Source organism: Cydia amplana, chromosome 8 (assembly GCF_948474715.1).
Source record: "Cydia amplana chromosome 8, ilCydAmpl1.1, whole genome shotgun sequence".
NCBI lineage: Eukaryota > Metazoa > Arthropoda > Insecta > Lepidoptera > Tortricidae > Cydia > Cydia amplana.
This window is the reverse complement of record NC_086076.1, coordinates 18,805,341-18,818,453: the sequence shown is the minus strand read 5'-3', so window position 1 is coordinate 18,818,453 and position 13,113 is coordinate 18,805,341. Positions and strand designations below refer to the sequence as shown.

Here is a 13,113-nt window from a genome sequence, read left to right as displayed (position 1 = left end):
TTGAAGAGTATCTCCAGAATCGCGCAAATGTCAAATTTGACAGGTTAGATCTTAAACATATCGTTATCGTATCTTGGTAATGTCTAAAAGATATCTAACAGATGTTTATTTCAAAATCCGAATCGGGCCCAGAGTTTATTTGGCTTTAGAGTGAGTGAACGCACGTGAGTATTAATGCTTGAGATATTTTATATCTAACTCTAGCTCACTAGGGTAACCGATAAATGTGGATGTAGTATAGTCAGCAGCAGCAGTTGAGAAGAGATGTACTAAAAACAAATCTAAATTATGAGATTCAAATCTTCATTAGGGAATTATTCAACTTTTATTTCAGTTTTAAGTTTTACTTCTGTCCATTTTATTACGTTGATAAAGCTTAATTAAGGATGTATTGCGTACTTAAGTAATTTTTGTTTCGTAATTACATTACCACAAATTTAATGCTCCAACCAACTTCAATCGGATTGTAAATTTAATAATGTGCGCGATATATTTGGGTTATTCATTTAAATTACGTAATTTTAAGTACTTCGCAAGTAATGTTTCTGATAAAGGTACCTTTTTTAAAAGATAATTATTTTTAAAAAGCCCAAAAACGGAGTCAGGATCAAAAATAGCGGCTCAAGTTTGTAGTTACACGTGAAAGGTATTGAAAGTATCCACCATTCTCTGATATCAACATCTCCCTCGCGTTATCCTGGCATTTTGCCACGGCTTATAGGAGCCTGGGATCCGCTTGGTAACTAGGTAATGCCAAGAATTGGTATAGGCACTAGTTTTTACGAAAGCGACTGCCATCTGACCTTTCAACCCAGATGGTAAACTGGGCCTTATTGGGATTAGTCCGGTTTCCTCACGATGTTTTCCTTCACCGAAATACTAAATTGTTGCCATGTTTAAGCATTTTACGTCAAAAATATGACGTAGGAAGTGGCGCCCTCAATAATTTTCTAAAATTTCTTGTCGGTCTATAGTTTTGGCGCGTTGTTTCATTCACTACTATTGATACGGGCTGCACACAATACTTGTGCCCAAGGGACGTTATATTGAAATTGCAGCGGCCGATCAATTGCATCGGCTGGCCGTCCATCAGAATATTCCGAATGCCATTTATTTTGTGTCAGTAATTACTGACACAGGGTGATTCCTGCCAGCCTATTATGGATAGCTTTATCCATCTTTATCCACGTGATAAAACAACTGTCACTGTTTAACACCGTGGGAAAGAAAGTGACGGACACCGTTTTATCACGCTGTCACGTAGACAAGAACGACCATCATATCCGTACTGGAACGTGGGCCATGTAAAGGGGGGATTCCATTTTTATAATTTCATTTCAAAAGACTCGCAGTGTGTAAAATGATTCGGGTCAAGTAATTAAATGGGACCACAGACAAAGAGTTAATTTCAGTGTGGCGATATTAAGTGATATTGACAAAAATTTAAAAATGGTAGCCGCATACAATAAAATACAACGTGGAAATATCTGAACATTATTGAAAATGTAACCCATCAAAAACATTACATGTAAAAAGGTGCAAGTCTCGCAACGCTTCTACTATAAAAAAGTTTTGAGATGTAATGTGAAACGAAGTCGGTTATTTCAGTAAGTAGTCATAATCAGTGCCAGGGGGTGTTAAAACCGTATCACTAATTGCAGTTTAAGCATTACACATATTTACGAGTACGGTAAGAGTAAGTAAAGCATTATGTGCGATTGCCAAGTCATTATATGTATTACAAATTAAAGATATCTTATTGATACGGTTTTAACACCCCCTGGCACTGATTAAAATAACCGACTTGGTTTCACATTATATCTCAAAACTTTTTTGTAGTAGAAGCGTTGCGAGACTTGCACCTTTTTAGATGTAATGTTTTTGATGGGATCTCATCTCTTTTTGTAGGCAGTCCTTCTTTTCGGGTCTCATACCCATACTATGTATACACATATCATAACTAAACACATCTTCATTCATACTCACATCGTACATCGTAGTGTACCTTTACTTTACCTACTATTTGTAGGAACTGCAACAGTAACTTTGTAATAGCATATATTTGTATGGGATTACAAACTTACTTATGCAGTTCTTAGAAACCAAACTTAATCTCGTCCTATTACTGCAAATACCTACTAAGTGCAAAAATCGTGTTTCGAGATAATGACGTTTGAATGTTTGGATGTTATTTTCTATGTAAAAATATGAACAAATTTACACTGTATTTATAAATTCCTAAGCATAATTTTATCTAGTTTACTACTTACCATGCAAATAATCCAGGTTGTGTCTAATTGCCGATAAAAACAGGATTAAAATTAAATAGTCGCGCACTTGGTATGTTTTGCCTGTAGAAATACACTTTGCTATATATCCCCCAGGAAAGCATTTATGCCTGTATACCTATTTAACTCAGCTTTACTTTACAAAAAATATATCTACCAGCCACAAAATAGTAGTAAATACCTATAGGTTTTCGTGTTTTTTCGATTTAACTGATAATCGATCAAAGTATAAGAGGTTTTAGCTGTATAAAATATTGGAATTTCTTATTTAAGTCTCAATAATTTTAATGAATATTACTGATTTCAGTGTTTTCACTAAAGAAAGTAGTTGTTAGCACTTAGTTACAATTTGTTGGTATTTGAAATGAAAAAACTGAAATTTTATCAACGTATTATGGTTATTTATTCATCAAAAATGCTAGAAAGTTAACAATCGTCTTCATCACTGCTGGATTCTGATGCTGCAACATCCGGAACTCGGTCAATAACATCATTGTCACAGTTAAGCGAGCGAAACCAACCATGATACTCTTCAGGAATGACGCCTTTATCGCAAAGACTGAGTAAATCCTTTTTCTTTGCTGCAGAGATCGTCAAGGGTTTATCGTACATTTTTTTTAAACCGTGACTAAGAAATGCTTCAGGAGTCGGAGGTGGTTCCACAGAGCCAGGATTCGACTTGTTTTGGTTCCTTGTCCTGTACCGAGAGCCAGATTGGGGGGTCGCCGTCGCCTTGGTATCAAAGTTCAAATAATCTTCAGATGAGTCGTAGTTGAAGTATATTTTTGAGTCGCCTTTGACGTATTTCATTTTTTTGATCTTTAGCCAGAGGACTTTATTCCCATTGCAGTCCTTGCTTTTATTTTTCAATATAGCTTCAGCTAGACGTTTTAGGTCGTAAAACTCGTTGTATTTAAATTCTTTAACATTATAGGGATCTTTTTTTACCTTTTTTTTGCCAACATTGTACACTCCTTTCGATCTAGCATTCTTAAAAATGTTTTTCCAATCTGTCATAGAGAATACGTCCTTGTTTTTCTTAGAACTTTCAATACTGCTGTGCATTGAATCGGCTTCCATGTAAGAATGCCCCGACTCAAGAAATTTCTGTTCAATGACTTGAAGATGATCGATTTCGTTAACAGCCCAAAGTAATATAGCCGCAACGTTTTGGTTACGATTTTGACCACCGCAGGTGTCAGAGAACAAAGACACACTTGTTACGTTCGTGGAGATACAATTTGACAAGTAATGGTATAAAATTGTACCAATCTCCGCGCTTCCCTTTTTGCCATGTACTTCGGACCAGGAAAAGCAAAAGGCATTGTTGGGTAAGGCACTCTCATACACGGTCAAATTGTATACGGTCAGTTTACGCACGTAATAAAGCAAGCCAACTTTTGAACATGGTATTTGTAATATAGCTTGCAAATCAAAAGACACAGATAAAAAGGTTGGATCGGTCCCTGCTCTTTGTTTGTCTCTTTCTTTTTCAGCCTCGCATGCAACTTTTCTTTGTATGTGCTCGCTATAGGTCGTTTCCAGATCAGCTTTATCTTTATCTTGTGCTGAGGTGTACTTGTTACATGCCTGACACTGGTCTTTTTTTGGGACAAAGAAACTCAAGTTGAACTGAGTCGAGAAAATTCTGCGATAAGTTATTGCAGACACAGGATTGTTGTTTTCATACTCTAGCAAATAAAGTTCATGCATTTTATTCACTGAAAGTGTGCTTTCCAAATATTTACGTTTAGATTTTTTACGAATATAATGTCCCTCCATTGTAGGAAAGGAAGAAATGTGGTCAAGTACTTCTTGCACCTTTTCTGGGGGAGTTTTATTTGGCGGAACATGATGTCCTCGTCCATCAGCACCGGAGTAAAATCCAAGATCATCTCGGTTTTTAACAGCGTCACTGAGTGTTGCACTTGAGATGCCTAAAGCAGAGCAAAAGAATTTCTGACAAACTTGTCGCTTCTCTGTGCCTAAATCAAAATAACACTTTGTAGTGTAAGGTCTAGCTGGTCGTTTTCTCTCTACCAGGATTTTCTTTGGTGGCTGGACTGTAATACGAGCCAGTATAAAGTTTTTTTTGCTTACAAAGTCCAAATGCCAGTAGGTTCTACAAATTTTCGCTCGGTCTTGTTCGGTGAATGTATCTGTACATTTGAATAAGCATTTTGTACAATCAACTGTCTTAGGGACTTTGGGGGCTCTTATTTGGTTATTAGTTGTATACGACAACCCTTCCGCACGTCTCTTTTTTGCGACATTTTTTTTCCATTTGTCGGATCGGCAGTTCGCCAACGGCTTAATGTTTTCACTTCTGCCCAAACCAACTCTAACACATCTGATAATATTAGAGTAGCAATGTCAGAGACTGTGTCATTATTTATCTCTTCATATTGGTGAATGGTGTCTGGCTCTGGTGATATAGTAAAAGATTCAATGTTTTCCTTAGCATTGGGGCCTAATAAGTCCTGCAACGTAATTAAACCACCATCATCATCGCTGTGGTTGCCAGGAGACCGCTGCTGGTCCTCTTCGTCTGGATGGTACGTAGGATCGTTATCAGAAAAGTCGCCGCCGAATAATGACGACTCTGACTCTGATGTCGTTTCCGAGATTCGCCTTGCAGGCAATGTTATTTTAGTCCGTGGTAGCTCTTGCTCCGACTCTGGCGTGCTATCATCGAGAAAAATATTATCATTAAATATCTGCTGCATCTGATCAGCTATACGTTCTTGTGACTCGTCGAGATCTGAAGCCTGGCGTTGTTCGTACTCCTGCTCGTGTTTATCTGCAAAAAAATACCCTGACAATTTATTATTATAGATATACCTACTAGTGGCTCTGTGAGCTGTAGACCTCGCGTTATGCTTAGAAAATGTAAAAGTTAAAAATAATTAGGTCGTTGAGTCGTTATATAAAATTTGTAGATTATACAAGTCAGTTACGGCTACTAAACAATAATTAGGTAAGTATGTGAACAGTATTTATACGCAGCAGTAACTTACCGTGCCGCAGTACTTGATGTACAGCGCGTGCACTTGCGGGAAGCGGCTGATCGTCAGCTGAAAAATAAACGTACAGATTAATTTAATACAAGTGGCCAAAAATACGTTGACTAAAATTTTTCACACTTACAGTGTAGTGCATAATTATTCCAAGTATCCACCGGCCGGCATGCCCAAATACTCAAGAAATACCGTAAATTAAATTAGTCAGATACAGGCAAATTATATACATAAATAAATTGATATATAAATATTAGGTAAAGACACTCGGGGTTTGCATATAAACACAGAAGTAGGTACCTACCTACTTACATAGTCAACCGGCCGGCACGGCACGCAGCGAGCGCCTTGGATATTTGAATGACCTTGTACCTGCCTACATCCCAGGTATATGCTCTTTGCAGAACTATGCAAGTCTATTCTTTATTAGAATCTATAGTATATATATACAACAGTTAAAAATATTCATTCACCGGCATAAACGTCTCGAAAATACACACATACTAACCTCAAATTTAAATTTAGGCCATAATTAAATAATATTACTTACGGTTTCCATCCTTGTCTTTCGTGGCCATTCTAACGAGTCTTCTACTCCTGGCACTCATTTTTATTACACAGTGTCATTAACTTAGGATTCTAAACAAATTATTCACAACAATTATCAGAGCATCAAACGTTACATCGGCGCGTGAGTCGCAACTGAGTGAAGTTAGCTACGGTGCGAAGCTAGTATTAAGCGCACTTAGTTCATTCTGCCTGTACAACTACATGTTAACATTGCAATAAAGTTACATGCAAACCCTACTAAGCCGTTGTACATTTTTTGGCTGAATGATATTGCAGCTTAATGAATACGTAGATCTTCAGACAAAACAATATAAAGATGTTTAGTATATTTAGCTTGGCATAAAATAAATAATTAGCTGGATAATCTTTTACGCAAATACCAAATATGTATACATAGAAGATACTTTTAGAATATACCACGGATATAATTTCATAAAATGAGTATGCAAAAACACATTAAAACCTGGTTACAGTTTTTACTTGGAGGAGAACACATGAATCATTGTGCTATGATACACATTTCAATTTCTTCCAGTACATAATGCTACCAAATCATCAATAAGTTGCCTTACGCTCGAGCTATCTTCGGAACGAAAGGTAGTATCAAAAAATGGGTTTTACCAGTTTGTAGAGCTTGAAAAATTAATTCTAATGGTCTAATAAAACCACTTTCGTCATAAAGTCACTTAACAGGTATTTGCAGTAATAGGACGATCTTTAAAACGTGATGACTGATATAGCAATATTTTTAGGTTTTCTATGGTTTGATAAGCTGAAAACTACTTATCTTTAAAATTTGAAGCTTGTGGGTATGCTAGAAGTACCTTAGAATTATGATGATCGTGAGTGAGTGAATCAGTGTCGAAATTTAGGAATTTTGACATACAATAATTCTTAAACTACAAATTCAAATTGAATGTTTTTGAGAATATATCTTAAGAATGTTAAGCCCTATAGATTACTGAAAATTCAGGGTTCTAGCTTCAGGCAGCACAAAATTACAGGACGTCGAAAATGGCCTGAAACGCTTCGAGAAAAGGATGGTACGGCCGTGCCTCTTTGTTTTGCTCGACTTGGCGGGGGCACTGCCGTGCCCCCAGATGAGTTATATTTGTAACCAATCATTAGATTTATAATTATGAGCATTTACTCATTAGCAACAATTCGTTTTTTTTTTCGTAGGAAAACTATTTAGTGATGCAATCTGATACAATTTATTTTTCACAAGGTAATCCCCTGTCAAGGGATTATGGAGCGGTATTGTTCTCTATGGTATTTATATTATTTCGATGCATACATGTGTACTATGTAGCATATATCTAGTATTCTAGTGGAATACCCTACCCCACTACTTATAAAAAAAGCGGCCAAGTGCGAGTCGGACTCGCCCATGAAGGGTTCCGTATTTAGGCGATTTATGACGTATAAAAAAAAACTACTTACTAGATCTCGTTCAAACCAATTTTCGGTGGAAGTTTACATGGTAATGTACATCATATATTTTTTTTAGTTTTATCATTCTCTTATTTTAGAAGTTACAGAGGGGGGGACACACATTTTGCCACTTTGGAAGTGTCTCTCGCGCAAACTATTCAGTTTAGAAAAAAATGATATTAGAAACGTCAATATCATTTTTGAAGACCTATCCATAGACACGTATGGGTTTGATGAAAAAAAGATTTTTGAGTTTCAGTTCGAAGTATGGGGAACCCCAAAAATTTATTGTTTTTTTTTTTCTATTTTTGTGTGAAAATCTTAATGCGGTTCACAGAATACATCTACTTACCAAGTTTCAACAGTATAGTTCTTATAGTTTCGGAGAAAAGTGGCTGTGACATACGGACGGACAGACAGACGGACAGACGGACAGACGGACAGACATGACGAATCTATAAGGGTTCCGTTTTTTGCCATTTGGCTACGGAACCCTAAAAACGGAATATATTTATTAGAATAAAATTTTAATCATAGCCCATTGAATTCAATTTTTTTGCAATTTGAAGTACCTAATATAAGATTTGAATATTCTTCTTACAAATATTTTATTCAAAATAATTAACAAAAATTTGAATTCAAGAAATTATTATTTATTTTAAGCATGTAGGTAAGAGAGAAATTAGTAATCCAAAAATCCGTAGCCTACTAGTACTTCCCGCCGGCGCGGCGTAGCAATAGCAGGCGCCGGGCGTAGCACGAGTACTACGCCGTAGCACTTGTAGACTCGCTACGCCATTAATGTGGTTTATCACCGGGAGGGCGAGAGGGTATGGATATACCATGCATACAGTCAGCGATAAATTAAATGACTGTTTTATTGCGGATGGTATAAATTTTCTCGCCTTAAGATCGATTTTTGTCAATTAACACATTCAAGAATTTACATAACAGTGTACATTCATTTTTAATTGGTGGTAGTGTAACGTTCGCACTTAATTAACAACATGCATAAGTAATGAATTTCCTTCCAAATAATTCGTACCTATTAGTTATTAAAAAAAGTTATTTTGATACACTTACCTTGCTATAATTCTAACGACTTCAGTTAAATTTTTATGTTGTTGAAGCTTTAAGCTATTCTTAATATAACTCAAGTGATCGATGACTTATAATTAACATAATGATCGATTAATAATGTAAATCTATTCCAACATGATTTATTTTTAATTTGGTTCACGCATTTTTATGTTACTGTAATTATTCATAAGCAAAAATTTCAAATAAGGCAGCACATAAGCAGTTATATATTATTATTTTATCAACCAATTTTATTAATAAATCAAATTTAATTTAATTTTTCAGTTGTATTTTAACCAAATTACTTGTACAATAGTTACCTTTTTTAAGTAATTAAGTAGATTGCATATCCTTCTAATTATCTTATCTTATACGTATATCGTGCGTGCCAAGTAGATTGCACATCCTTCTAATTATCTTAATGCAGCTAATTAATTATCATCCCTCACCAAATTACTTAAAAAAACTCACCACGAAAATAATCACAAAATCCTCACAGCACTTACATAACGTCTAACACATATCACGTAAAGTTTCAAACTTTTCTTATCGCGCGCGACAAAATGCGTACCGTTATAACCACGCTCGCGGGCAAACTGAGCGCTCCGAGCGCCTCACAGCGCTCGCAGCCGACCGATCTAGTTCGCTTCATGTTAAGATCGAAATTTGATCGCGCTTAGAATGAACGCTGAGCACAGCGCATGCGTGGGTTCGTTGACTTGGATGCTGCAACGGTGCATTAGCATTCTTGGGAGCGCTAACTTTGAACCATATTTTGGGTATCAATGGTTAAATATGGCTACATTGTGTTTACCCTTTAAAATATGTAAACTAAAGTTTGATCAAGCTAACTATGCAGGCGAATAAAGGATGAGTTTATCAACGAGATGGAATAAGTGGCATTGTCACGAAATATACGCGTACATTATAGACTATGCAAAGACTATGATGTATAGTTTAAAAATAGGTATTTCATAACATAACATAAATCAATCTAACACAGCAAACCTTCAACCATACTTTAACTTCTCTCGAACCAAACTACCTAGTAAAGTTGTAGACCTCCTATTGTACCATCGCCAACACTGTTAACTTTCCAACGGTAAACCTTATTACAAAAGGCATAAGGTCCACCGATGGACAGTTAAGAGTGTTGCTGGTTGTATATAAACCACTGCCTCTCACATAGAGAAATGTTCACCATTCCCGACCAAAGAGCAACAGTCGTACTTTTGGCGGTTAGGCCAAAAATAGCCAAGTATTTCAAATTTAGAGCTTGCCAGAGTTGAACTAACACCGCAAACTGTCTGTAGCGAGCCGGAACTTGGGGCCCGATTCTGATTCAACAACGTGTTGCGGTTTTGATCTTAGTTTGATCGCTCACGATCACTAAGACCATCGTCAATCAGATATAACCAAGCGGAGTAGCCATTAACAGGCGTTCCCCTCTGTTGGAAATAGGCGGCCAATGGTCATACACAATGTATCGACTGACGTTTATCTGATTTGGCTATGTCAACGTTACGTAAGTATACAATTGACGTATCGTTCCCCGCAAAAATCGGCTGACTGTTTTGTACAAAAAATTACAGACAAGGCGTCTCCCTTTGGTTATATCCTCCTAACTAGTCAAAACTAGTGCAAAACCGTGACAAGTTCTTTAATCTAAGAGGCCAATTCAAACTTACATTGTGACATCAAAATATATCTACATGATGTCAGTCGCCCATGCGGTGCGTATCGCTCGAACGAACGGTTTTGATGTTGTTTTGATGCGATCTCGAAGATCGCTGACGCTGATTGGTGCATACGAAATAAAGTGAAAGTCAGAGAGAAAGTGGGATGCGCGCCAATCACCAAGACGATGTCGAAGTCGTATCAAAACCAGTTCGAAACCGTAACCAGTTTTTAAATTCGAATCGGGCTCTTGTAGCAAGTACCTATTCAATTCAGCAAAAATAGCGATGTGTTTGGTAGTACCTTATTTGTACTCTTTATTTAATTACTGTTATTCTATTAAAGATAAGATAAAAAAGATAAAAAGATAGTTTATTCAAGTAGGCATAATTACAATGCGCTTATGAACGTCAAATAAAGCTAACCGGCTTAGTAAAGTATCTGCGAGATTGTTTATTTAATGACTTTGGCGTGTGAGGGACAACTGTCCTTTAAATTCATTTAAAGGGTGGCCCAAAGATACGTTGACATTTTTTTTACTGTGACCCATTGTTGATTATTTTAATCATGTTTACAAAAGTTTCACAAAAATGTGATTGTTGTTACAAGTCAACCGGTGTTCCGATTTTAGTTCAATTTTAATTAATTTCTAGAATTTCTTGTAATACGTGTAAAAGTTAAGTTACTCGTAAAACAAACCCAAACAAATCTCGGTCTAAGTAATTTACCGAAGTCACAAATCTATTATAAGTCTACATAAAAGTTGAATGCGGCGCGGCGGGGTGAATATAGCATGGGGCGACTGTAACGGGCCGAGAAGATGAATACATGAATAGCTAAGCAACTTTGCCGGTCCAATATTACTGATTTGACGTTAATTGCCTACGATTTAGATTGGCGAGGCTAAAATGTTGCTTTACACATTGCTTTTTTACGAAGTATTTTTCATTTCATTTCATTTATTTATTTCAATCAATCAGCAGTAACGGCTAAACCTTACGTGCTAATTGGCATTATATTACTTAGTGTCTAACATGCATTAATCACTTTTTAGTAGAAACAAAAATACAATAAGTGGGCGATTCTCAGAGATGACGTTCGGTGCCTGACTTCGGTGCCGAATTTTATTTTTTACTTATTTGATACACAACTTTATTTCCTAAAATCTAGCCTTAATATAAAAAATATTGGTAGTGGAGGCCTCCATTAGAACCTTATAGTTTCTTTGATATTTGAGATTTAAAAAACACCGAAATCATGTGCAGGCACTGAAATCAATTTGCGTCACCGAATTCAAAAATGCTTACACATAAATCACACTTCAATTTTATGTCTAAATTATATTATAATTTATTAATATTTTTTATTCTTATTTGATGATAACTATGATAAGCGATGTAGCGAGGCTAATGATATAGCATAGCTTACATAAATTTAATAAATAGTACCTTTGTTTACTCAAGATTTTAAAATAATCAAGTTGCGGCTTATGAAACAACATCTCTAGAAGATATCCCACACTAATTGACTATCCTCATACAATAGGGCGATGTATGGTCCTGAAACGAGTTTCAGACATGTCGACCACAAATTCGCACATAAGTGCTATGAAGAAGAAAATGTTTGTTTCACACAATCCAACGGCACACTCATCAAAAAGAAACTTATGTTACCTACACCCGATAAACAAGATACTTTTGAGTGGTATTCAATGCTCAGAAATATTTAATGCACTTATAAAACAATGTAAACAATACGGAAAACAAGTATTTTGCTAGACTTATAAATAGGTATGTAGTATTTTTGAATGACAGAGGTTTAAAGTGTGAACTCCCTCAATTTAGAACTATTTGAAGTTGTTGACTAATGCTTAAAGATAAAATCACCTATTAATTATGATCTCCTGCACCCTCACACACTTGAGCTAAATTGTAACTCCGATATTTAAACATAATATATATCAGACATTGAGGATTGTTAAAACATTGGCTATGTTGAATTTGTGTTCATGGCTATGCTTTAGAAACATTGATCAGTAGGTACGTTCAGTGCCTTTGAAGCGATATCGACAATAGAAGGCCACTTTATTTGTAATCCCTTGTTTTGTGGGTGCACCTTGCATAGTATGTAATACACAAGTTATTTTAAACGAAGTGGGATTAACTGCATTTATTTAATATGGCTGACACGTTTAAAGGTATCGTGGTGTAGGGTCTCAAGTGATACAGAGGACAAATTCACATAATATACTCAATTGGTTTGAAGATAAATCAAGACAACAGCGAAAAGAGAGAAAGAAACATTGGGTCTACGATTTTCAACATACGTCTCGTGAAAAAAAACACTACTCATTGTAAACTAGTGATTTTGTTTACTTATACTATGACTTAATTTACGTACAAGCATAGTTTTACGTTTATAAAGCGTATCTTGAACTTTTTAGGTGTGATAAGTTAGAAAATAAAGTACAACAAACTAGTTTACAAAGCAGGATTTGAATTCGGTGATCACTTTCTTGATATCGGTGGTCAAAAAATCCACCGAAACCAAGGAAATCAACACAAGTGATGTCAAAATTAATCGCTTTTTAGCAATTACAGAAATAGTATGAATGATACAGAGGAGACGTAATAATGACGGGTTTAGGTACTTTCGAGGATTTCTTAATCACTTGCATAACGATAAATGCACTAAAACTGTGGGAGAATATTGCACCACCGATCTCAAAAAAACATAGAACCAAATCCACCGAATGACAGAGAAACATTTAAAAAACTACCTTAGTATACTGTGACTGCACCTCTACTTTATTCAATGGTTAAGGCACAACTAAAGCATACTTTGTTTGAGCCACTGAGTTCCTGGTCTACAACTTTGTAAGAGTACCGACATGGTTTGTAAATTACACCGAAATCAGTCAATAGCCCGGGACACATCGTAAATTTGGTTTTATTCAATGTGTTGAGCAAACACATTACTTTGATATAAAGAATATGATCAGTTAACTAATACCTTATGCGTGAACACCGATAATAACTCCGATATAA

At 35.9% G+C, this 13,113-nt stretch overlaps 2 protein-coding genes across 2 annotated transcripts in view; both read right to left on the bottom strand.

The window, feature by feature from the left end:
* The window catches only part of LOC134650137 (lachesin-like), a 113,242-nt gene extending 104,140 nt beyond the window's left edge, over positions 1 to 9,102 (bottom strand). The window contains exon 1 of the mRNA XM_063504984.1: positions 8,861 to 9,102. The gene's annotated coding sequence lies outside the window, so the exon portion shown is untranslated. The remainder of the gene's footprint in view (positions 1 to 8,860) is intronic.
* On the bottom strand, positions 3,339 to 6,102 carry LOC134650152 (uncharacterized). The gene is made up of 2 exons (XM_063505008.1): positions 5,856 to 6,102; positions 3,339 to 5,088 (listed from the first exon to the last, which is right to left on the bottom strand). Exons 1-2 carry the CDS (start codon positions 5,911 to 5,913, stop codon positions 4,505 to 4,507), a joined length of 642 nt encoding a protein of 213 aa, XP_063361078.1. The 5' UTR covers positions 5,914 to 6,102; the 3' UTR covers positions 3,339 to 4,504.
* Positions 9,103 to 13,113: the final 4,011 nt, after the last annotated feature.